Source organism: Chelonoidis abingdonii, chromosome 6, assembly GCF_003597395.2.
Source record: "Chelonoidis abingdonii isolate Lonesome George chromosome 6, CheloAbing_2.0, whole genome shotgun sequence".
Lineage (NCBI taxonomy): Eukaryota > Metazoa > Chordata > Testudines > Testudinidae > Chelonoidis > Chelonoidis abingdonii.
Genome location: NC_133774.1, coordinates 72164252 through 72190291, shown reverse-complemented (window position 1 = coordinate 72190291; position 26040 = coordinate 72164252). Strand labels below are relative to the sequence as shown.

General features: G+C 43.1%; 1 protein-coding gene across 1 annotated transcript; it reads left to right on the top strand.

Moving 5' to 3' along the window:
• Positions 1-1391: 1391 nt before the first annotated feature.
• STARD4 (StAR related lipid transfer domain containing 4) lies at positions 1392-11857 on the top strand. The gene is made up of 6 exons (XM_032797046.2): positions 1392-1521; positions 1907-2022; positions 5945-5994; positions 7206-7332; positions 8780-8894; positions 9676-11857. Exons 2-6 carry the CDS (start codon positions 1918-1920, stop codon positions 9900-9902), a joined length of 624 nt encoding a protein of 207 aa, XP_032652937.1. The 5' UTR covers positions 1392-1521; positions 1907-1917; the 3' UTR covers positions 9903-11857.
• Positions 11858-26040: the final 14183 nt, after the last annotated feature.

Below are 26040 nucleotides of genomic sequence, written 5' to 3'. Positions count from 1 at the left end.
GACAGCAAAGAGAAAGTAAACTTCTCTCTCTGGCAAGGGTGAAAGTAACTTACAGGACTTACTGGTACTTTCAGAGTCCTGAGGGGGCGTGGCCTCAAACAGAAGAGGTGGTGCCTCTCAAGAGTTAAAGGCCCTGGGGCATGGCTGTGGCTGGGAGCCCCAGGGACAAATTAAAGGGCCCAGAACTCCAGCCACCGCAGAGCTCTGGGCCCTTTAAATCCAGCCCCAGCCTGGCCGCTGGAGCCATGGGGGTGGATTTAAAGGGCTCTGGGCTGCCTGCAGCTGGGGGAGCTCTGAGCCCTTTAAATCCGGCCCTAGCCCGGCCACCAGAGCCATACTGGACTGAACCAGCTTATTTTCACCTCTGCTCTCTGGTTTCATAGCCCAAGCTGATAGTTCATTTGCAATGGCAGGGTTGGGTCCTACCATTGGTTTCAATGGAATTGCACAAAGCACTAGGACTCCATGTTTAGGCAAGTAAATGGCTACCCTCACTTGATTTTAAAAGCTTTTTAAAATTAATCTAAAATGCTACTGATTTAAAAAAAAAAAAACACCTTAAGTTCTCAAGTAAGTGGTTTGTTTGTTTGTTTTTTTCCTTCTATTTTTACAGCAATCCTTTATCTAAGAAGAGTAGAGCAGATCTTCTCTGAATGGCTGTAGTTTAAGATTGTAGTTGTATTTTACTTAGGAATGGGATCCCTTTTTTTAAATAAAGATTAATTGTCAAATGTTTAATTTCAAATGCAAGAATTAACTAATTTTATTAGCTATGGGCTACATCCATAGAGGGATTTAGGTGCCTTATCACTTTAAGTGCTTAGGTCCAAAATCAGCAGAGTCCTGTGGCACCTTATAGACTAACAGACATATTGGGGCGTGATTTTTCGTGGGTGAATACTCACTTCGTCACCCATGAAAGCTCATGCTCCAATATGTCTGTTAGTCTATAAGGTGCCACAGGACTCTTTGCTGCTTTTACAGATCTAGACTAACACAGCTACACTTCTGATACTAGGTCCAAAATGTCCATTTTCAGAACCCTTGCTCAGCTGCCATCTAACCCCAGAGGCCCTCTTACGCTTAAATTTCTGCTGGTGGGTATTCACAAAGCTGCCTCAGCGTCTAGCTTATTCTTCAGCCTCAGTGGGATCCTTGAACTACATGTTCCTGTTTGTCTTTCCTGTGGGACCCAATTTGGTAGGCATTCTTGGAGAACACCTAATCACAATAAAACACTGGCAATATAGTGTTCCCTTTATACCCAATAGTTAGAGCACTTACCCAGGATGTAGGAGATCCAGGCTGAAATCTTCACTCTTTTGCAAATGTTCTTTTCATTTTTCCATTTGCAAATTTAACACCATTAATTTGGGTTTGAATAGGGACTGGGAGTGGCTGGCTCATTACAAAAGCAGCTTTTCCTCTCCTGGAATTGACACCTCCTCGTCTATTATTGGGAGTGGACTGCATCCACTCGGACTGAATTGGCCCTGTCAACACGGGTTCTCCACTTGTGAGGTAACTCCCTTCTCTTCATGTGTCATTATATAATGCCTGTATCTGTAATTTTCACTCGATGCATCTGAAGAAGTGGTTTTTTTTACCCATGAAAGCTTATGCCCAAATAAATCCATTAGTCTTTAAGGTGCCACCAGACTCGTTGTTTTTGTGGATACAGACTAACACGGCTACCCCCTGATAATTTAAAATGCAGTGTACTCCTATTTGGACACTCAGGCAGAGGTGGCCTTAGTTCACTTTAGCTTAATGCTTTAATTCAGTTTAGTTTTCTTGAGTGTTCCTGCCCTTAAACTGTTGGTTACAGATGTCAGTGATTAGCTCAGAGAGAAACTAAGCCCTCCTGATGGCTGATCTTGAACTTCAATTGTAAATTTCTATACAGGAGAAAAAAGAATGGAAATCCTTCCAGATGCAGCTTCTCTGGCAACAAAGCTGAAAAATATTCTAATCCAGTACCACAGGATTGAAGATGGTGAATGGCGAATTGCTAAGAAAACGGTAAATGATCCAGTTACAACTTCTTGTATGTAATTGTACTACTGTTTTTATCGGATGAGTAGTAAGGCATTTTTTCCCTTCTTCTCACACACACCTAAATAATGGTAGTTTGAGAAGTTTGTTACACAGTGCTTTCAAATGGAATTCCCTGTACAGCAGAGGACCCAGGTCAGCTCCACTTTTGCTTGTCTGCTTTGAGTCCTTATACTGACATGTTGGGGTCCAGGGCTTGAGCAGAAATGTTCTATGTTTTTACTTGTATCCATAGTTGGGAACGTATCTCACACTAGAAACAGTTCTCCAAGTTTTCCTTTATAAAGGTGTGGACTTTCCTTGGAACGATCTGTTTCAAATATTTCTATTTCTTTCTTTTAAGATAAGGAATGGGTTTTGATTTGTTGGTGCAAGTTTATCAAACTGTTAGGAACTGGTGTAGTAAGTTAGTATTTTTGCTGCCTGCTGTGCAGTAGCAGATTTTTGGGCCTTTGTGGTCAGTTTGTTTTCAAGCAGATAGAGGTGATGCAGAATCACATTTTTCCTAGTGTAGTCTGCTAATTTACAAAATGTAAATAAATCGTATTTCTTAAAACAGGAGTACTAACAAACATCACACAGACAACTCCCTTTTTGCAGAAACCTCAGAGAAGGGACCTGTGTGCTGTCCCCAGAAGCAGTTGTCTTGCACCTTTGTCTCTTTCCTGGGCCTCACAAGTCTCATAGCTGCAGTTTCCTCTGACCACTGTAATCTCTAAATTTTACACATGGGGAAACATTTAGTCCAAGGCTGTTCACCAAGGCCTAGATAGGTGGATCTGGGCATCTATTTTTCCTTTTGTGAAGTTATTCCACTACTCAAAAGAATCTGAGTTCAGTTGCCCAAGAAACCCACATGACTCTGAATAACTCTGGGTGTGGTTACTGTGTGGCATTTTTGCTCTCTCTGGGAGGTTTCATCCTGAGCGTTTATACACCTGTGATTCCCCAGTCTGAAAACAAGTCCCTCAGAGTAACTCCACGACACCTAAACATAGTTTTGTGCTTTTCCATTCTTACTGTGTCTTTTTAGAGAATGTGTTCTTACTGTGTCAGACTCTAGTGGGGTCCCGCAGTGGTCAGTCCTGGGTCTGATACTATTCAGTTTTTTCATTAATGGCTTGGTTAATGGAGTGGAGAGTATGCTTATTAAAGTTGAAGATGACTTCAAGGCCAGGAGTGTTTGCAAGCATTTTGGAGGTCAGGATTAGAATTCAAAACAACCCTGACAAACTGGAGAATTTGTCTGAATTTAATGAGTTGAAATTCAATAAAGAAAGAAAGAAAGAAAAAACCAGTCAAATGCACAACTTGGTAGGTAGTAGTATTGCTGATAGGCTCTGGGGGCTGTAGTGGATCACAAATGCGAGTTAACTGTGATGCAGTTGCAAAAAAAGCTAATATTCTGGGGTGTATTAACAGGCATATCATATGTAAGACATGGGAGGTAATTGTATTGCTGTACTTGGTACTGGTGAGTCCCCAGCAGGAGTACTGTGTCCAGTTCTGGGTGCCTCACTTTAGGAAAGATGTGGACAAACTGGAGAGAGTGCATAGAAGAGCAACAAAAGCGATGAAATGTTTAGAAAGCCTCTCCTATGAGGAAAGGATTAAAAGCCTGGGCATATTTTAGTCTTGAGAAAAGACTAGGGGAGGAAGCGAGACCTGATAAGACTTCAAATATGTTAAGGGCTGTTATAAAGAGGACTGTGTTCAATAGTTCTTCATGTCCTCTGAAGGTAGGACAAGTAGTAATGGGCTTAATCTGCAGCAAGGGAGATTTAGGTTACATATTAGGAAAAACTTTCTAACTATAAGGGTACTTGCGCTCTGGAATAGGGTTCCAGTGGAGGCTATGGAAGCCCCATCATTGAAGGTTTTAAGAACAGGTTGGACAGACACCGGTCATGGATAGTCTAGGTTTACTTGGTCCTGCAACAGCACGTGAGGGTGGACTTGATGACTTCTCAGGGTCCCTTCCAGCCCTACATTTCTATGATTTTAGAAGGAGATTAGCAGAGAATGGAGATCACTAAAGTCTTTCCAAAATATGTAGGTTATTTCGAGTTTCCTTGGAAGCAGACGGTGCAGTGTAATATAGGAGTGGTGATTATTCAGGAAAAACCCACTGTTACAGAATAAGTGACTCACTTTTTAAAAAAACATCTAAAGAAATGTGTGTCTCAATGTACCCAATACTGATTTAAATATGTTCTTTACAGTGTGTCCATCCACCTCTGAGGCTTTATGTTGTAGTTAGTTCCAACCCCAGTTCTGCCCAGCAGCTGAGTTGCATGCATCTGAAGATTGAGACCTAGAACACAGACATGCGTAACATGCTTTTACCTAGTCCACACCGATCCGGAAAAATGTTTTTCAACCTGTTAGGCTTAACTGATTTTAAGTTCAGCCAACTTGTATCTTTAGGTGGTGTAGACCTGCCATTAGACACTAATGTCGTATAGCTTTAAGAGTATGTCTTCTTAGCATAGTTAGCTTGAAGTATCACTGAACTATTACCCCAACCCAACTCCCTTCCACACATACATATCTGTAATTTAAGTCATGTGGGGCTTTAAACTCAAGCTAGTTGGCCATTGTGGGGGAGAGGGTTGGAGCTTGAGTGCTACTGAAGCTCGAGTTAGTAATGCAGTGGGGACTCAGCTTAAGTTCCTTTTGCTGAGACACACTCTAATCTTTTTCCTGGGTCAGGCAACAAATTTTGCATTTATGTAACTGTAAATGGTGTGATATTGCTGCATTGACATGTCTTACATATCTTTTCTTGCTAAATGTTGTCAAGGTGGTAAGTAATAAATCTGGCCTCTTTTTAAAAATGTGAAGAACCTGTATTAAATGTTGGTATTCCTTAAATGTGTTAAATAAAAATCATGCCTCCTACTTCTTGTTTTAATAAAGGAAAAAAAGCCAATGCCCTGCAGGGGTGGCTCTAGACATTTCACTGCCCCAAGCACGGCGGCATGCTGCAGGGGGTGCTCTGCCAGTCACCGGTCCTGCGGCTCCAGTGGACTTCCTGCAGGCGTGCCTGCAGAGGGTCCGCTGGTCCCACGGCTCCACCGGAGCCTCCGCAGGCACGCCTGCGGGAGGTCCACCGGAGCTGCGGGATCAGCAGACCCTCCGCAGGCATGCCGCCAAAGGCACCCTACCTACCGCCCTACCGGTGACCGGCAGAGCACCCCCTGTGGCATGCCGCCCCAAGCAGGCGCTTGGCGTGCTAGGGCCTGGAGCTGCTCCTGATGCTCTGTAACCAGGTGCCAGGGCCCTAGGCTGAAAAAACTTTTTGCCATAAACAAGCAAGGTCCTAGTGACCATGTCCAATTTTAGCAAAACTATTTTTTTTAAAAAGTATATGCAATGGTATAAATAGAACTTAGCATATGTTTAAAAAATTGAAAGCAGCCTGCTTTCCAATTTTTCTGCTACATGGTAGTACATTTTGTTACTTTTTCCTGGCGTCATTGCTAACAAGTTTCACACAAAGTATTCATGCAATAATTTCATGGCTAAACCTGATTGTGTTTTAATAATAATGTAGGGGGATACAGACTGGTGCTGAACCCATTTTAATCCTTGATCAAGCAAAGCACTGAAGCATGTTAGTCACATTGACTCACACGCTTAAAAGTTAAACATATGCTTCAGTGCTTTGCTTGATCAGGGCCTTAACTTCAGGATAACTCTGTTTCTGACAGAATTCCAACACTTGATATTGAGAAACAGCTCATTTGAAAGAGTGCATTTGCATGTTGTTGAAAACATATGAGTATCAAAAAATATTTTTACCGTGCCTAAACACCTGTAGAATTACCCAGATGTACAATTGGAAGTGTATATAAATAATAAATATGGTATTCTTCCACTTTTCCAGAAAGATGCAACTGTGTGGCGGAAGCCATCAGAAGAATTCAGTGGATACCTGTAAGTTTACCTTCATACTAGATAAGTAGGTTTGTGGAACTTTAAGATGTTAACAGAAGTTGGAAATGGGGGATGGAAAAACCCATTCGAGCATCTAGTCCATCACCTTGTCAGTACAGAGTTATAATACTTATCTTAAAGTTTAACATTTTAATGCCTGCATCTTGTATATTGTCTATAACAAGACATGTAACTGTCAATGAAGACTCAGTGAAATTCTTGGTCCTTTGATATCAGTGGTAAAACTCCCATTGACATCAAATGGGGCAAGATTACATCCTTAGAGTTCTTAGAAAAGTCATCTGCAAGTCCAAATTTGCTGGCAACTTGCATTTGACAGCTTACCTTTCATAATGCTGGTAATCTCATTTACCATGGAACCTGCAATGGGCTAAGATGCCATCTTATGGTTGGGAAGAGTTGTGAGTATATGGGTTTCTTGACAGGTATGGGATCTGGTAACTTGGTGAAAGCTTCCAAGAGCCTACTAAAACAGTCAAACAGTTTCAGATGACTTTTGAATGTGGTGTGGTTTAAACTAAGATATCTATTTGATATTCTCATTGGCTACCAAGGCATATTTTGGTTGCTCAGTCTCAGTGGAAAAAACTGACTTACTAGTATTGGAATTACCATTTATTTGTGCTTTTATGGAGATTTGACACCACCTCACCCCTTTTGTTCTCCCTTTCTGTGTTTTCTTCTTTGCCTTCCCCTTCACCACTGGCCTCCCCCCCCCCCCCTTTTACTTGTCCCTCCTGTTTTCCCTAGCTGACTCTCCTGCTCCTCATGGAAGAGGAACAGCAAATTGACAAGCTGTTTCAGAGATGGAGGATGTCAGTTTTGCTCTGCCTCTCCATTTACCCATGCAGTGAGAAATATGGTAGTGATGTATTGCAGAAAATGGCCTCTCACTGTAGGTGTCAAAAAGGGACAGCATGAATGGGAGTACATCATCTTATTGACCTTAAAATAAACTTAAAAAGCTAAGGAGTCATATCACATGGACTGAGAAGAGGGTTTTCCATTTGAGAAATACAGAACGTAGCTTAAGAATCTCTCTCTCTTAAAATACCAGTTACTGCAAGGGAAAGGACTAGGTGTTGAATACGTCTTCTCTCATACCTGAACTTGTCTGATAGAATTGTTTTATCTTCAGGTAACGTGTGTACAGTAAGTGGAAAGCTTAAAAGATTTCATATTTTAAACAGCTACAAAGCTCAAGGAGTTGTGGAAGACATTACCAACAGAGTAGTAGATCACATTCGTCCTGGACCTTATAGACTAGATTGGGACAGCTTAATGACTACAATGGACATTGTTGAAAAGTTTGAGGAGGTAAAAAATTGTCTTTTGGACTTAGAAATAGAACATGTATTTGTGTGGATGTAAATATGTAGTCTTTAGTGCATCATAGCAATTGCATCATCTTAGGATGATATTTTGTGATATAGCCTGAGAAATTAATCCATGCACGTGTCTATACATTTTATCTTATGGTGTAATCTCACATATATATACAGGAGCATATAGTATAATCTCAGAAGCTTGTTGAATTGGTACAGAATTCCACCATGTCAAAATTGAGGATCAAAGGGTAAGATTTAGTAGGTTATGCTCTGGCATCTTCCAGTAAAAATCCATGTTCTGAGGGAATTAAAATGTCTTATTTTTACTTTGAACGCAATCTTTAGAGCTTTAAATCTTGTGGGATGTAGGTTTTTTTTGTTGTTTTTTTTTAAACATTGCAAAACTACCCAACTCACCTGTTCCCTGTGGGCTGGCAACAGTATGTCATCAGGGTTTTGTGCTTGGAACCTGAATTGTGACTGCAGCGGGTCAGGACTTACCAAAAAAATAGGTTTGAAGTTCATTATGTGCTGACTCCTGTGGCACCTTATAGACTAACAGATGTTATGGAGCATGAGCTTTCGTGGGTGAATACCCACTTCGTCAGATGCATGTAGTGGAAATTTCCAGGGGCAGGTATATATATGCAAGCAAGCTAGAGATAATGAGGTTAGTTCAATCAGGGAGGATGAGGCCCTGTTCTAGCAGTTGAGGTGTGAAAACCAAGGGAGGAGAAACCCACGAAAGCTCATGCTCCAAAATGTCTGTTAGTCTATAAGGTGCCACAGGATTCTTTGCTGCTGTTACAGATCCAGACTAACACAGCTACCCCTCTGATATGTGCTGACTGTTAGTCTTATCCTGGTTATTGGGAACATTCAGTACAGCACTTAAAAGCCTTTGGTTTATACATTTGGTCACTTTTTACATCCAATTTTCTTGGCTTTAAGTTAGATCTTTACAGTGAACTATTTTACTTCTTGTGTTATACATAGAAGATTAGTATCCTTTTTTAGAAATTTGTTGTTGAAGATTACTGCGTTCTATTTTATTACTAGCTTGGTGAATCAAAAGCACTTTGCCGAGCAGCCTAGTAGTTAGTGAAAAGGACTCCTGGGTTTTATTTACAAATTTTTGGGTGTCCAATTTTAGACATCTAGAGCTTAACTTAAGCCAAGGACACTCAGCTTCTGTTGGCTTTACTTGCAGTTGCTCAACACCTCCAAGTTTTAAGCACTTAATGCCTAATGTTGGACACTTTTGAAGATGACTCTTTAATCTGCACCTTACTGTAGCCATCTGTAAAATGGGTAGCTTAGTAGGGAAGGTGGGATATAAGTAAAAGCTTGCATTTTGTTGAAAATGCAAGCTTCATATAAACATTAAGACTTCTCTTTGGTGATTCATGGTTCATTGTTTTGCTATCCTCCTGAAGAATTGCTGTGTAATGCGCTACACCACTGCTGGCCAGCTGTGGAACATCATTTCCCCAAGAGAGTTTGTTGACTTCTCTTACACAACTCAGTATGAAGAGGGGCTTCTAACATGTGGTAAGATATCATTGACCACTACTTTTTCTTATTTTGCAACAATTACTATATAGTTAAATGTACACGCTGTTCTGAACCCCTTTAAAACTGGAACTTTTAAAGGCCTTACAAGATGTACTAGAGTGCTCCTGTATAGCACTTTACGTATTCAAAGCCACATACAAACATTAGCCAAGCCACACAACATTCCTGCATATTAAGCAAGTATCACCATATTATGCATGGGAGAATTGACAGAGAAACTGTGATATGCCCAAAGCTACACAGTGAATCAGGTGGAGTGGAAATAGAACTTGCTTATAAACGAAAGTCAGCTCTGGTGTAAAGTTATTGCTTGTTCAGTGAGAGATGGTTTTGAATGAAAAATGGGCAACCTCTGTACATTAAAACTACAATCCAAATCTTGGCTACTGATCCAAACTTCTCTGAGCTGTGCCTATCACTACTTGTAATATCCATAAGTAGAGACTCTTACCTTGCATTTGCTCTTGCAGACTCTTTATTTATTTCACATCTCTCCTCTCCTCTCCTCCGCTCTCCCCCCGCCCGCTCCCATCCCCTGCAAACAAAAGCTTTTTTTTGGGTCAGTTGGCTAACTATGTAGTGGAGTGCATTTATTCAAAGGACTGTTATTTTCTGCCATAGGATTTCAGTGAGAGATGTGCCCATGGATCCAAGAACAGAACTAGGCCCTGCAACTGTGTTCATATGACAAGAAACATGGCTTCATGATCCAATCTTTTACTGACTTTTGTAACTTTTTTTTTTTTTTTTAAATTAGGGGTAAGTCTAGACTACGGAGAGATAAGACCTAATTTTGTCCGTGGATTTAATCACCCCTGTGGCTGGTTCTGTGTCCCGCTTAAGGATCGTCCTGATCAAAGTCTTTTGACGGGCTTCATCCAGACTGAACTGCGAGGGATGCTTCCTCAGTCTGCAGTAGATACTGCTATGGCTAGTACCCTGGCAAACTTTTACTCTGACCTCAGAAAGGCACTGAAAACATAATCAACTATTGACCTAAATTTCCATACATGTCTTGCAATCATCTGTTCCTCTTCCTGTATTGTATCAAAGCTTTGATTAGGTTAGCAGGTGCTGCCTATGGGGTATGCATACATCCCTAGCTTAACATGTGGGTGTGTGTTCCTTGCTGAGCTCTGAAAACATATAATGTACAGACTGAACATACAGAATCATCTGCTTCCAAGGAAGATAGCTCAGAATTGGGGCTCAACCCTGGTAAATATCAAGTGACTTCAGCTCTCACTGAAACAAGGGGAGTGGAGGGATAATCATTATTTTGCAAGTTCAGACCAGCTGTGCTGTGGAATTTTATAGTTTTTATTTTTAAGGAGCTCCTTTAAAAGACATAGTCTTATATAGTATGTGCATGTTTCTATTTTTTATACATTTTAGTTTAATCCAAAATGAGATTAAGTCTGTATTAAGGCTCAGAGTGGAATTCCCCTAAGGGATATTAAATTGGGTATTATCACTTAAATTGAGCTCTTATTTGAGAGCTAAAGATTGACATTAGCAAATACCTATGTTGTTGGCATTTCTTAAATATTAGTCCTATCTATGACTAGAAGACTTTTTAAATACAGTAGTTATGTCAAGATACTAAATATTTAGTAGGAATGCATTTATAGCTGCTCAGCCTATTGAAGTCAACAGGAGTCTTTTTCCATTGTTTTCATTAGTGATGGATCAGCCCCACCTTAATCAAAGCAGAAAACCCCAAGACATCCATTCATTGTCCCTTTGTGCAACTTAGCTTTTAAAAGCAGAAATGTATCTACATAGCTAAACCTGCATCTACTGTAGATTGGTGTTTATTGGAAACCCTAACCCATTTTTTCCCCACAGTTCAATTTTTAAAAAAATCACTCAGTAACATTTTTAATTCCCTCCTCTGGCCCCTATATTTTTCTTTTAGATTATATCATAAATTTTAAGTTAAATACTACATCTGGATATGGAAGGAGCCGATAAAGTCAATGTAGCAGCTTACAGCTTTTCCCACGTTAAATGACCAAACATTTTCTAAATTGAAAATTGGGTGTAACTAACCAAACTAAAATGCTCTGAAAACATGAATATTTTCTGTTTTAAAAAAAAAAACAAAAAACAAACAATGTAAATCTCAAGAACTTGGGTAAGCAACAAGCAGAAACCTGAACTCTAGTCTCATTCAAAGCCATTTGAAAACTAAGGGCCACATTTTTGATGGTATTTGACAGAGAAGGTAGATGCCTTAGGTTCATCTGACAATTCCATTGGATACCTAGCTACATCTTTAGGTGCCTTAAATATCTTTAAAAGTTTGTCTCTGAGCATTTAATAATTTCTATGCATCTTTCGGAAAACTACATAGTTACCCATGCAACACTACAAATGCTTAATGGGTATGTCATTTGTTTGATTAGGGTTTGCTTTAATTGTGTGATGCAGTGAATACATATTAATTTTTTATAATTTTCAGTGACAGAAGTATAGCAAGTAGCATACCATAAGTGACTGAGAGCTACGAGCAGCTTAATTATCGTACAGAGAGGAAGCTTAAAGGGATGTGCAGATTAAAGTAGGTCTAATATTTAGATTTTATTGAAACCAAAATTCAGAAGCCTATGATCAACAAAAAGTTAATCAAAATCAAAATTTTAATGGAAACAGCTTTTGTCTGCAGCATTTACAACCTATTCAGAACACCCCATTCAGGGGTGGCCAACCTGTGTGAGAGAAGGAGCCAGAATTTACCCCACTCCCAGTGCCTTCTGCCCATTGGCAGCCCCGCTAGTCAGCACCTCCCCCTCCTGATCAGCTGTTTTGTGGTGTGCAGGAGGCTTGGAGTGGGAGGAGCGAGGGCGTAGCAGGCTCAGGGAAGGGGTGGAGTGAGGGCAGAGCCAGGGCTGAGCAGGGAGCACACCCCCACCCTCCAGCACATTGGAAAGTTGGTGCCTATACAAGAAGCCGTACATTCATTTCTAAAGAGCTGCATATGACTCGGGAGCCATAGGTTGGCCACCTCTGGTCTAAACAAAGATGTTATTTGGAGGGGTGGGGGAAAAAAGGCATAAATAGTGAAAACAGATTTTAAAAAGGTGTTTAATGTAGTTCTAATTATGTGAGGAGTTGTGTGTGTTTTTTTGTTTTTGTTATCTTCTGTGCCTACCCAGCCAGAGGAGGTAGACAGTGTCTGATCCTCATGGGGTTTGAGTGCGTGTATTCTGTGATTCCCCACTTGTATACCCTTCTCCACTTTCTCTAGATCTCAGAGTTAGGTCCTTCTTTTGGCTGGGGAACTATAATTTGAGGGGGCTAGCTTGACCAAGAGAAAGTAGAGCTGCAGGGGGACTTCCCCTTCCCAAACCTGCAGGGATTCCTAGCCTTCATTAATACCATGAGTCAGTATTAACTCTTTTCTTCGGGGCCCTGGACCCTCCCATTCCTAAAGGGAGGTGATCCAAGGGCAGAGGCCAGTGTGGAAGACCCTAGCAGCACAGCTCCATTCGAACAGCATGGTTAAGAATTTAAAGGAAGTTCTGTGAGATCTCAAAGATTCTTCCCAAGTATAGGAAAATCTGGGTAATTATATTAACCTCCATGTTCTTTCCAGAGCTGATGCAGCTATATCATTCAAAGTCTTTTTAATACAAAAAGTATCAGTTTTCTGTCTTTGCCATTCCTTGCCTCTCCATGAAGAGTACACTCTAAACATCTCATTTGTGAAGGCACTTCGGTGGTGCAGAACAATTCAAAAGGAGCACCAGAAACACTTTTTTGTAGGAACTTGTTATTTATATGACACCTAGGCACTTTACAGACAGGACTACAAGGTTCCTCATCTAATTTCCCTGGTAGTCAGGGGATGTCTTTGTAGAAATTTCAGTGGAATTGTTCTGGGCACTCAAGGAAGATAGGCTGGTGATGCAGAGTAAGCATATTTTGTTAATGTAATTTTTTTCAAATAGAAGTATTTTAAGTGTAATGTTTAAGTACCATATTCTCTTCAGTTTCCATTATACCTCCTTTTCTCTGTAGAAGTTGCCTTACCACTACTGAGGTAACATCTCCCAGTGACACTACTGGGGATCTAAAAAGCTTGGTTCATATCTCCTGTTGAGGTTCACAGAAATTATGTGCTTACCAAGGAAACTAGACTACAAAGTCTGTGCACTTTATTGCTGGAGGTATTCCGTCATCTCTGGAATTATATAACATCTGTTAGCCCTTGGTCTGTGCAGTGCACAACAAAACATGATTTCATGAACTGATTCTAGATTAAGATTCTGAACTGCAGTGCTCTCCACTCTTTCTAAATAAAGTATCTGCCCACGCTCCAGAATCAGTATGAATGCATAGTCTGTCCTTATGACATTCTTGGCACAAAGACCAGCAATTAACAAACAGCACACACTGCTGTAGTGATTTGGCTGTAGGTGCAGCAGGCTTCCTGTAAAAACTGATTATATTGCTGAGTAATGTGGCAAGCTAATGTGGTTAGAATCATTCAGAGGCTGAGTGGGCCTACCAGGCTGCATTTTATCTATCTGTATTTAAGGGACACAAACTAGTTCTGTACTTTCCAGCACATGCTATTGCTAATATCCAACAAGCCAGGACCTGTTTAAGGTAACAGCAAAGCAAAGACTCTGTAGGAGAGATCAGGGCCAGGTATTTATTTTGACATAAAAATGCTTGACAAGAACTAGGGAATTATGTAATGACTAGAAATGTCTAGTGAGTGACAGGTTAAAGTGCTAACAAATTTAAGTGAATTTATCATCTTATATTGGTGATCACTCTGCAACTAAAACATAATACTAACCTCTAGGATTGACACTTGTACTGGTAGCTATGTATTGTTGCAGAGCTCCTAAATTACACAGAGCAATCCTATTACAAAGTGGTGTAGAACTGTGTAAAAATGGATGTACTTGCGCACAAGTACTAAGTTTTTGTTTTCAGACCTCTCCCATTATGTAAGTAGAAGTGGCAAGGAGTGTTAGGGGAACAGCAACATTCCAAAGCCTTTCCGTGAGGGTTCCAGGAGCACATTAGTGATTCCAAAAGACATGGAAATAATAAACACTGATCTGATCAGAACCACTGTTCCCACAGGGGCATTGCTATTTCTCATAAGTTAGCGTGCAGCCCTACCGAGGGAACCAATGGCAGTACTGCAAATGACTGGCAGTGATTTTGGGAGAAAAAGGGTGTCGTCAGAGTCCATAGAGAATCACTTACTTTACAGCTCTGGATGAGGGAAATCATTTAGTCCCAAATGTTGCCATTCTCACTTACTGGACAAGGCAGCAGAGGTATTGGGTAAAGTTTTATGGAAGTATTGTGCTGCAAGTAGCTTTATCCCCTAAAGTTTTCCATTATGGGGGAGAGAAACTATCTGGTCTTAGAACTTTAACCTCAGGAACAATTTTAAAAACAAAACTACAGCCAGCGTTGCCAATGCATGCCTAAATTCAACTGCTGAGGGGGAAGGAACCAAGCTTGCTGTTTTGTGATAGTAGCTCAGACTTTTTTTCTGATAACGCATGGTAAAATGTGGACAGAACTTAGTATGGCTAGTTATTATAGTGTCAGTGACTCTGGTTTTAGGTATTTAGTCCATATACGGGATGGGGAATGACTGAAGATGACAGGCTAAATTTGAAAATTGCCCAAGGCCCCCACTTTACAACTGTATCATCAAATCTGTGCCTGTAATTATCAGCATTGCAATTTTGTGAATACTGTTTGGACTAAATTTGAGTCAGCAGGAGTTCATGTTGCTCAACACCACCCACTACTGGGCTCTCTGCTGGTCATCTAGAGTTTGACAAAGGACACTTAGAGCCACTCCAGAATAGCACTGTCGCAGGGCCTTATTTGTCAAGTTAGAGTTCATTTGGCAGTATGAACACTTGGAAAATATCATCCTTACAAAAAGAGTTATAAAAATCTTTTAGTGCTGTGAACTAATAGTTCCAAATACACTGCTGGCACAAATGGGCACAATTTTATTGAAACCAATAAAGTTGGTTCTGTTTTCATTAGGGTTGACTATAGTCCATGAGTGTGTGAGAGTTTTCTTTTACGGACAAAAGCTTATAATGTATCATAAGATTGTATTTATATTTTGAATATAGTTGTGATGTGAATTAAAATGAAGTACAACGGACTGTTGACTTCTTTTCAGTATGTTTGTTTACAGAGCCCTATGCTTACTCCACTAAGAGGCACCATTTCCATTAATTTCACTGAATTGTCTAATTAAAGGCTGCTAAATGGCTGAAGGCAATTAGATGATGCTCTTCATGGTTTTCTCTTGGAAAAACTAGATGTACATATTTTGATATCTACCACAGCACAATACACAAAGGTTTTGCACAGCTGTGTGTGTTTGGAAGTCCCTGGAAAAATACATCTAAATGCTCTTACCAAAGCTTGAAAGTCTTTTCTAAAATGATCCATAATAACTTTACCACATCCTTGCAAGACGACTATGGAAATTGGCCAGTCCAGGTAAAAAAAAACCAACACCCCTTCTCCCCCCCCCCCCCATGTTTTGACACTTTAGCTTGTTACTGAAAAGAGTGAAGAACTTTTCAGAATTCTTCTTGCCCATTTGCCTAGGATGAGTAATTGATTTTGATAAGTGTCCACCCTGGATAATGTAGGATGTAATCTCAGTGTTTCTAGACAAAGTTCTTCCTTAAAAGACTGAGCCAAAACTCAATGAAGCAAAGGGAAAGACACCACTTCTGTAAGGAGCCTCACCAAATTTCTCTCAGTGCAGTCCGTATAAGGGCTAAGCTGTTTTATAGCTCCTGCCCTCAGAACTGGGAAGGGCTGGTTAATTTCTACTCCTGGGGGGCTATGGATCCTCTTATGCATAGGGCCCTACCACATTCACAGCCATGAAAAACATCACAGACTGTGAAATCTGGTATTGTGTGTGCTTTTACTGTATACTATACAGAGTCGGGAGGAGAGATCAGCATTTCTCAAATTGGTGATCCCAGTCCAAAAGGGAGTTGCGGGGGGTGGGGGGGGGATGTCAAGGTTATTTGGGAGTGAGGTTATTACCACCCTTACTTCTGCACTACCTTCAGAGGTGGGTGACTAGAGAGCAGTGACTGAGGGCCTATCTCTGCAGGCAGCAGTGCAGATGTAAACATTGCAATACCATACCATGTCATCCTTCCTTTTGCACTGCTGCTGGCCGCAGCTCTGCCTTCAGAGCTGGGCTCCCAGCTAGCAGCTGCTGCTCTCCAGCTGCCCAACTCTGAAGGCAGAGGCAGTAAGTTACACCCCACAACGGTGTGTAGAAGCAGACATTGCCTCCCAAAGTGCCCAAGCAGTCTTTCAGTCTTATACTTGGCTATTAAGAAAAAACATTAAGTTTAAAGTCAGTAAGTGTCTTAATTTTCTTGGGTCAGGGAGCAGATGAAAGGCATTTTCACATCCAAGTGGTGCTAGAGCCAGAGTTTTACAGGAAAACTTCAGAGTGGCCTGAGATGCTTAGCATTTCAATAAGGCCTTTCATTGGATGATCTTAAGTTAGTTTTCATAGTGTTCCCCTCTTCCAGGAGCCACGCGGTTCTCAAAGTGCAATACAGAGGCACAGGGTCTTTCTTCAATGCAGTGTTAACTTGTGCTATAAGCTGAGTGTTACCTCTAACTTAAATCCTGTCATCACAAAAACCCCTTAAGTTGAGCTAACTTGTTGGCTAAAGCTCAAGTGAGCAGAACTCATCAGCTGCTACCATGACCATTCTGTAGTATACATAAAGGCTAGCTCCACTCAAATGCTGCTAGTCCTTCAGTACCTCCCTACAGTTTGTCTCTTCCTTGCCCATACCAAGAGAGGATAGACGTGTCTGCCAACAATTCCCTAGAAAATAATTCATAGGGGGCACAGCTTACTGCTGTGCAGAATCATGGGCTCTGTGCCTAGATCTCAGTGCCACACTTGAGTCAGTGTAGCATCAGTGTGGAGTCAGCAGTTCATGTGTCATTTTGCAATGTGGCTGCTGTCATGTGCGCTATGCTAACTCACAGGAGGTAATTAAAGTGTAACTACCTTGCATCGACTGCCATGAAGATATTTCCAATGTGACTTGCCCAAGGCCAAACCGAAAAATCAGTTCTACAGCCAAGACGCCTCTGATCCTGCAGTTTCCTGCATACGGGTAGATCCCTATAGCTGCATGCAGCCCTATTGACTTCAGTGAGACTGCATGGGGAAAGAGTGGAGGCGGGATACAGGGCTCTGTCTGCATGGAGAAATTTTCAGGAGCTGGGCTGAAGACAATTCCTGGTCATACTCTACCCACTAGTTGATCCTTTGCCCAGAAGGAGAAATAAAAGCTGATTGAAATATAGAACAGACTTCTTCACTTCCCTCACTTTTTCATTAAGAATAAAGTCATACACTTGTCTGAGTGCAGAGACATGACAGTACAGATAAAAATACTGACATGTTCCAAGCCAGCTGCCTAGTTGTACATGTGCAAATGCCATTTTTTCTGCAATGTGCCACATACTGAAGAGGATGCAGTGTTTTAACTAATAAGAAAAGGGAGGGCAAAGACTATATATAGGGATTATAGCTGGCTTCACTTCTGGCAGCATAGTAACTTTGGGCTAGATTCACAAAAGAAATTAGGTGCTTAGCTGCTATGTTAGGTGTCTAAAGCCCTGTATTGGGCTCTACCATGGTTCACACAACCCCTGCTCAGCTGTCAAACCCTGCAGGGACCTAAATTTGCAAGGCACACTCATGTTTGCAGTAAAGGTTCCCTAGATGCCTATGTGTTTGCTTCAGCAAGCACACTGCCGCCCCACACCAAGCATCCAGCTAAGACCCAAAGCAATTCACAAAGCAGAAGACAGGCATTCCTCTGCTTAACTCACTTGAATGGTCTAATCAGATAATGTGTCTTAGAGCTCACTTACCAGCATATGCCCCTATAGATAAGCGTACACAGCACAGCCTGGCAGGGGGAGAAAGTGGGAGGATAATGCTCTTCTCACTGGTGGCTAGATACTCACCTGGGATGGGGTAGGTCACCAGTTAAAATTCTTCCTCCACCTGATGAGAGATTAGAACAGTGCTCTGCCTCCTCTTATGTGCCCCAACATATGGACTATTCTGATATGGGGCTCTTTCAGTCATCTGTTGAAACTTTTCCTCTATGGATAAATAATTACAAAAAAAAAAATCTTTGGAGCAGGTGGACTGAATCCTGGTCTCCCACCTTCCAGGTGAGTGCTCTAGGGTACAGAGATGTTCTCTCACCTCTTATTAACAGTGGAACAGCTTCAACAGGAGAGACAGAAACCTGAACATAAAAATGGCCATATGGGGGTCAGACCAATGGGCCATCTAGCCCACTATCCTGTCTTCCAACAGTGGCTGGTGCCAGATGTTTCAGAGGGAAGGACCAGAACCGGGCAATTAAGCAACTGATCCATCCCTTGTCAGCCAGTCCACGCTTCTGGTAATCTAAGCTTTAGGGACATCCAGAGCATGGGGTTGAGTCCCTGATTGTCTTGGCTAATAGCCACTGATGGACCTAGCCTCTATGAACTTACCTATTTTTTTTTAAACCCAGTTATACTTTTGGCCTTCACATCATCTCTTGGCAACTAGCTGACTCTGTTGTGTGAAGAAGTACTTCCTTATGCTTGTTTTAAACCTGCTGCCCATTACTTTCATTGGGTGACCCCTGGTTCTTGTGTTATGTGACAGAGTAAAACAACACAGCCCTACTCACTTGCTCCACACCACTCATGATTTTATGGGCCTCTGTCATATCCTCCCTTAGTCATCACTTTTCTAAGCTGAACAGTCCTGGTCTTTTTAATTTCTCCTCAGGTGGAACCTATTTCATACCCCTACTCATTTTTGTTGCCCTATCCTGTACCTTTTCATCAGATGGTCCCACAGCTCAGTGGTTAGGCCACTCACTTAAGTGGTGGCAGAGCCCTGTTCAAATCCCTTCTCGTTGGGCAGAGGAGGGACTTGAACTAGGGTGTCCCACATTTCAGGTGAGTACCCTAGCCACTGGGCTGAAAGTGATGGAGAATGCATGCTCCTCTTCCCCTTTCTTGCAAAAATCGCCTAGGCAACTAACTCCAAGAGAGACCTTACAGATGAGCAATGCTTATAGAAAGAGGCATCTCCCTGCAGCCTGGACATGAGTGCTTACCTCAGAGAGGGTAAGATTTAGCACAAACATCTTGACATCTCCCATTGGCTAGCTTAGGACAGTGCTGGTTAGCTTCTATGAATCCTCTATGAAGGCACCTATCTCTGCCTATTCATTGTATTGGGAGCCTACATTCCAAACTCAGGCTTTGTGAATCTCAGTGACTTTTCTAGGCATCTAAAAGTTAGGCATAGTGACACTCATTACTACCACTCCTAAGTACCTTTCAGAACCTAGCCTTTTGTGCTTTCGTAAGCGATAAGATGGCAGAATGTTCTGCGGGTCTCAATTTACTCTCCAGGGGTGTTTAAGTTTCTGAACTATCTTCACTAGTGGTTCTACCAGGGCTTGTCAGCTTATTGTCTCATGCGCCATCTTAATTTTTGTCTCTGTATTTTTAGAGTACGACCTATGGAAGCTTTCATATTGTACCACAGGGTTCCACAATACTTTTTCACTCTGCAGATTTGCAAGTGTGGTTTAAATACAAAAACCTTATTTATGGAGTTTCAACTTCCAATCTTACCTAGCTTGGGAAATCAGCGGAGGGCACAACAGTTATTCCTATGAACACTTTTCAATCCCTTTCACACTGACCTTCATACACATCAATGTTTCACCTGTTAAGACTGCTCTCTTGTTGTACAAAACTAACACCTTTTTAGGTGGGAGGCAGGCAATGCCATGCTGGAATTCATTCAGGATTAATAAGCTATAAACAAATTCTGTATGTGCCATAATATCCCTTTATAATAGCAACAGTGTTATTTTCTCCATTATACATTTGGCTGTAACATTTTTCATCTAATTGAATGACAAACAGTCATTTCTAGGCTAATTTGTTTATTATCATATTGTACATGCAAATTTTTTTTATAAACTTCCCAGCATCAAAGCATATCTTTTTCATTTAGCAAATATCAGCGTGTCCATATGAGCATATAAAAGATTACATTAATCCCAAATATAATACATTTTCAGTTCTGCGCTTCCAAACTCCTTTCTAGCTCTGAATTCTCCCTTATGATTCATTTACACAGTATGAGAAAAGTTATTATACAACTAGGATTAGCCTGAAATAAGTGTGTATATTTACCAGGCAGCCCTAAGAGTTTTACTTACTATGTGTTTGTTATTTAAGGTAAACAATTGTTGACGATACAAGATTTTTTCTTACATAACAAGTTGTAAAACACTATGTCAGATGTAGAGAGAACATAGCAGAATTGAGACAATATGGGTTATGGAGTCCAGTAAGCATACAGAATATTTTGTACAGACCAACCTCAACTATTCCTAGCTTTATCAGAGGTTTATAAAATACACCTTGTAATAGATCAATAGCACCATTTGTCTGATTTTTTTTTTTTGGGGGAAGTGCTGCCATACTACACTGTTTATAGATCTCTTTAATTAAAGAAAGCAGAGTGCTTAAGCCTATTGCCTATAATATAACAGGCTTTTAACCTTCACAAGTCAGGAGTGCTACACTCTGGTAGTAATTTACTGATCAAATATTTGACCTGGATACTGGTTCTTTAAGTTCATCACCTCTCCAGAAAGCAAGGTCAGGCAAAATAACAAGCCCTCCAACTAATGAGCAGCTTGCCTGAAATCAGCTCCCCAGTGCTAGCCTGTGCGCAGGAAATGGCCTTACAGGGTCAGGAAGGAACTATCCTAACACACAGCAGCAACAGATCATTGGCTGGCTACTAGTCAGGGCCCCACAGGTGAGGGAAATTCAGCAGATCTCCAGAGGAATGGACCCACCAGCCACAGGGCTGCATAGTGGTGTAGGGAATATGACCCTCCTGCATAGGTGCCTCAGATTCCCAGTCACCTCATGCTTTAGTTCTGACACATGTCCCTTAAGCCTATCACTTTATAAAATACAAGTCCACAAAATGTGCCCTATCTGGGCACTGGTTCTGCTATTCAAGCAGCACATTATGTGCCACACTGCAAGACAGGGGTGGTTGAGTAAGAAAGTCAGGGCATGCTGTATGTAATACCAAGCCAGCCCTGAGGTTTGCTTGAGGTAATGTGTATATATATTTGTTATATTTTGTTACTATTTAATGACAGTTCACCATCACCCCAGGAAATAGAGGCATCTGTAGAGTGCATAATATGCAACACTGTGTTGTGGTACTTCTGAGAATGAGGCATTAAAATCAGAAATGCTGATAGACTAACACTGTAATCTCCCACCTAGGGATCTGCTGTAGCAGGGAAAGGGACTGCATGAGCTGATAGGGCTTTATTATCTTCTGTTCTCTAGGAAGGATATTACTGCAGTAGGATGTAGCAGATCCACTGAATAACAATTTTCAGACATGTACGGCCACATGTGACATTTTGACCCATCTCATATTTTACACAGCCTACCAACTGTTCCCCAGCAAACTCCCACTCAACACTTACCAAGTGTAAGAGGGCAAGCTACATACCTGAGGCAGTCAGAACACTCCTCTGGTTTGGTGTGGCGGATTGGAGAGGAGGCTGTCAGCCATATTAATGGAGCTATATACCAGGGGTGTGTGTGCATGTGTTGGGGGTGGGGGGGTGATGAGAAATTTTTTTTAGTTAAAACAAAAGGTGGGGGCAGGACTCCTCCCCATATTAGGGACCAGTGCACCAGGAGCTTGCTTTACTCTCTAAGGCCTTGGCTACACTTGCAGGTTGCAGCGCTGGTGAGGGGGTTACAGCGCTGCAACTTACTCGGTGTCCACACTTACAAAGCTCAGCCAGCGCTGCAACTCCCTGTCTGCAGCGCTGGCTGTACTCCTGGTCTGCTACGGGTGTAGCGAATCCAGCGCTGGTGATGCAGCACTGCTCATCAGCTGTGGACACTCACCAGCGCTGTAATTGGCCTCCAGGGGTATTGGAGGGAGGATATCCCAGCATACCTTTTTCGCCTCTCTGGTCATCGTTTCGCACTCCACTGCCCTGGGCTCCGGTGACCCGCCCTTTAAATGCCCCGGGAATTTTAAAAATCCCCTTTCCTGTTTGCTCAGCGAGGCGTGGAGTGCAATCAATCAATCAATCAGTGACCATGCCTCACGCCCCAAACGAGCCCCAGCATGGAGCACTGCCGAGCTGCAGGATCTCATCAGTGTTTGGGGTGAGGAAGCTGTGCAGGCACAGCTGCGCTCCAGCCGTAGAAATTATGATACCTACGGCCAGATATCAAAGTCAATGCAATACAGGGGCTATGACCGGGACGCGGTTGCAGTGCAGGTTAAGGTAAAGGGACTGCGGAGTGCCTACTGCAAAGCACGTCAGGGAAACCACCGCTCAGGTGCTGCCCCACGACCTGCCGTTTTACCAAGGAGCTGGATGCGATACTTGGATGTAACCCCACTGCCAATCCGAGGATCACGATGGACAGTTCAGAGCCTGAGAGGAGGGGGAGGTGTAGAGGAACCCGAGAGGGAGGCTACTGAGGTGTTTGGAGACTCCCAGGAGTCATGCAGCCAGGAGCTATTTTCCAGCCAGGAAGAAGCTAGCCAGTCGCAGCTGCTGGGACTTGGTAGTGAGGAACCAGCAGAGGAGCCTGTTCCGGAAGAAGCTTTTATTATAAGGATGTGAAATGTTTTTTGGATGAGGGGGGCTATGGCTGCCTGCAAGCATGCCTAGATGGAATAGCCCATTGATTTGGTCTATCACGTCGCGGTAATCTGCCTCTGTAATCTCTTCAAAAGTTTCAGCCAGAGCGTGTGCAATGCGCTTCCGCAAGTTTATAGGAAGCCACCGTGTCCTTGTCCCAGTCAGGCTAACGCGTCCGCGCCATTGTGCCCGTGAGTGGGGGGACCATTGCTGCACACAGGCAAGCTTGCGTAGGGACCAGGGCAGTGACCGAATCCACATAGCTGTAGAAGACCCCTATTCCTGATAGCTCTCTCCCAGGTGACCGAGCAGTGAGAGCCCCCGGCGTATCGGGAGGTTAAATCCTGTGGAAAATGCAGGGATATGTCTGTTAAGTGCTATTTCCCTGTAGCTGCTCTTTGCTTTCCCCAATTCACAGAAACCCCAGCTTGATCCAGAGCCCCCCCCCCTTCAAGCAGCCCCCCCTTCCCAGGTGAGCCGTGTGTGCAAGATGGCTTGAGGAGTACCTGCTGTGGCAGATGTAGGGTTCAGTGGTATTTCCCTGTAGCTGCTCTTTTGCTGTCCACAAGTCAACAGACAACCATTTCCAGAGTCTTATCGCAGCTGTGAAGGCCGTCTCTTCCCTGCTAGCTCGCAATGTGGGGAAACTGATGCATGTCATCTTGCAGCTGCGGCGCTAACTCCTATTCAGCTCAATGTGTAAATGATTAAATAGTCTTAAAAAATACAGGCTCTGTAGTAAAAGTTTATCTCTCTGTGTTTTTTTTAAAGTGACCTTGGATACTGCTCCATCAGCGCAGACTTCTGAAAAAACTACAAACTTAAGAAAAAACCAAGGAAGAGTAAGGGAAGAGCTGGTGAAAGCAGTTATGAATCTGTATTCCACAGAAAATAAGAAGTTGCAGGACTGGAGGAAAATGAAAGCAGGAGAAAAGGAACAGGCTGTACCAGAGAAGGAAAGGCTGCCAAGAGAAGGAATTGGACTACCAAGAGAAGCACAGATCGGCTGCTAAGCATCCTGGAACGCCACACAGACCTCATGCAGTCAATGCTAGCCATGCAGGCAGAGCACTACCGTGCTTCCTCCCCATCCCAAAGCTCAACCCATTGTGCCCCACTGTTTTCTCAAAAACACCCTTCTTCCAGCATCCTGGTTCTTATCACCACCAGCTGCCCCCAACACCCATTACGTTCACCTAAACACAGCCCTTGAGAACTACGACCCTTACCCTATGCACTCAACCCCATATCACCATGCAGCATATTAATCCTGAAGTGCAGCAGGCATTGCACAGCACTCAAGAAGGACATATTCAAACCTCTGACTTTACTGCTCATCACCCTACCCCCCTGCCCGTTTTATTGTACTGTATTTTTAATAAAGGATTTCTTGTCTTTTAAACAGTTTTTTATTTACAGAAAGTGTATTTACTGTACCACAAGTGAAAAATAGGCACTGCAAATCATTGCAACCACTGCACTTACTCCTGTGGAAGGCACCCAACATTACTGTTGGCTTTCAGCCTCAAATTGCTCCTTTAAGGCATCCCTAATCCTTGAAGCACTGTGCTGGGCCTCTCTAGTAGCCCTGCTCTCTGGCTGTGCAAATTCAGCCTCCAGGCGTTGAACCTCGGAGGTCCATTCGTCACTTTGAAGGTTTCACCCTTCCCTTCACAAATATTATGGAGGATACAGCACGCGGTTATAATCGCTGGGATGCTGCTTTCCCCCACGTCTAGCTTCCCGTAGAGACTTCTCCATCTCCCCTTTAACGGCCAAAAGCACACTCCACAGTCATTCTGCACCGGCTCAGCCTGTAGTTGAACCGCGTCCTTGCTCCTGTCAAGCTTCCCTGTATATGGTTTCATGAGCCAGGCATTAACGGGTAAGCGGGGTCTCCAAGGATCACAATGGGCATTTCGACGTTCCCCACTGTGATCTTCCGGTCTGGGAAAAAGTCCCTTGCCTGCAGCTTCCTGAACATGCCACTGTTCCGAAAGATGCGTGCATCATGCACCTTTCCAGGCCATCTGTGTAAATGTCAGTGAAACGCCCACGGTGATCCACAAGCGCCTGGAGAACCATAGAGAAAATACCCCTTCCGATTAATGTACTCGGATGCCAGGTGGGGTGGTGCCAGAATAGGAATATGTGTCCATGCTATTGCCCCTCCACAGTTAGGAAACCCATTTGTGCAAAGCCATCCAGAATGTCCTGCACATTCCCCAGAGTACGGTTCTTCTTAGCAGGATGCGATTAATGGCCCTGCAAACTTGCATCACCACTATTCCAACGGTCGACTTTCCCACTCCAAACTGGTTTGCGACCGATCGGTAGCTGTCTGGAGTTGCCAGCTTCCAGACTGCAATAGCCACCCGCTTCTCCAGTGACAGGGCAGCTCTCAGTCTCGTGTCCTTTTGCGCTGCAGGGTTGGGCGAGCTCAGCACCACAGTCCATGAAAGTGCTTTTTCTCATCCGAAAGTTCTGCAGCCACTGCTCGTCAATCCCAGACTTGCACTGACGATGTGATCCACCACTCAGTGCTTGTTTTCCCGAGCCAAAGGCGGCGTTCCACGGTGCTGAGCACGTCTTTACTGCCACAAGCAATTTAGTGTCAGGCGCGTCAGCCGAATCTATTTTCATCATCTGAGCTCTCCTCACTGTCACTTTGGAGCATAAGGAATAGCTCAACTGCCAGACATGATGTGCTGGCAACATTCATCAGCAAAGTCCTCAGCAGCTCGGGGCTCCATTTCTTACTGAAATCACGCGGACAGACTCACAATGGCACCAAACGGCTGAAAAGGGAAGCGATGCAGGCACAGGTCGTTGGAACAGGAAGCGGAATGACCCGCAACCCTTCCGTCCCCTTCCCACAACCCACTGCGCCAAAATGGGACGAGGTGCTCTGTGGGATAGCTGCCCACAATGCACCACTCACAACAGCGCTGTAAATGCTGCAAATGTGGACACACTGCAGTGCTGGCCCTACACAGCTGTACGACCACAGCTGTAACTACCAGCGCTGCAAAAATGTAAGTGTAGCCATGCCCTAAGGGTATGGCTACACTTGAAACTTCAAAGTGCTGCCGCGATAGCGCTGTGGGAGCGCTGCTGTGGCAGTGCTTTGAAGTGTGAGTGTGGTCAGAGCGCCAGCGCTGGGAGAGAGCTCTCCCAGCGCTGCATGTAAACCACATCCTCTACGGGTGTAGCGTGCAGTGCTGATTACACTGAGGCTTTACAGCGCTGCATCTTGCAGTGCTCAGGGCGGTGTTTTTTCATACCCCTGAGCGCTAAAGTTGCAGCGCTGTGAAGTG

Bases quoted from the DNA above. Each gene is read 5' to 3' on its own strand.
- STARD4 (XM_032797046.2), top strand. From the start codon at position 1,918: ATGGAAATCCTTCCAGATGCAGCTTCTCTGGCAACAAAGCTGAAAAAT. The intron at 5,995-7,205 runs GTAAGTTTACCT...TATTTTAAACAG, and splicing joins GAAGAATTCAGTGGATACCT to CTACAAAGCTCAAGGAGTTG. The intron at 8,895-9,675 runs GTAAGATATCAT...TTTTTAAATTAG, and splicing joins AGAGGGGCTTCTAACATGTG to GGGTAAGTCTAGACTACGGA.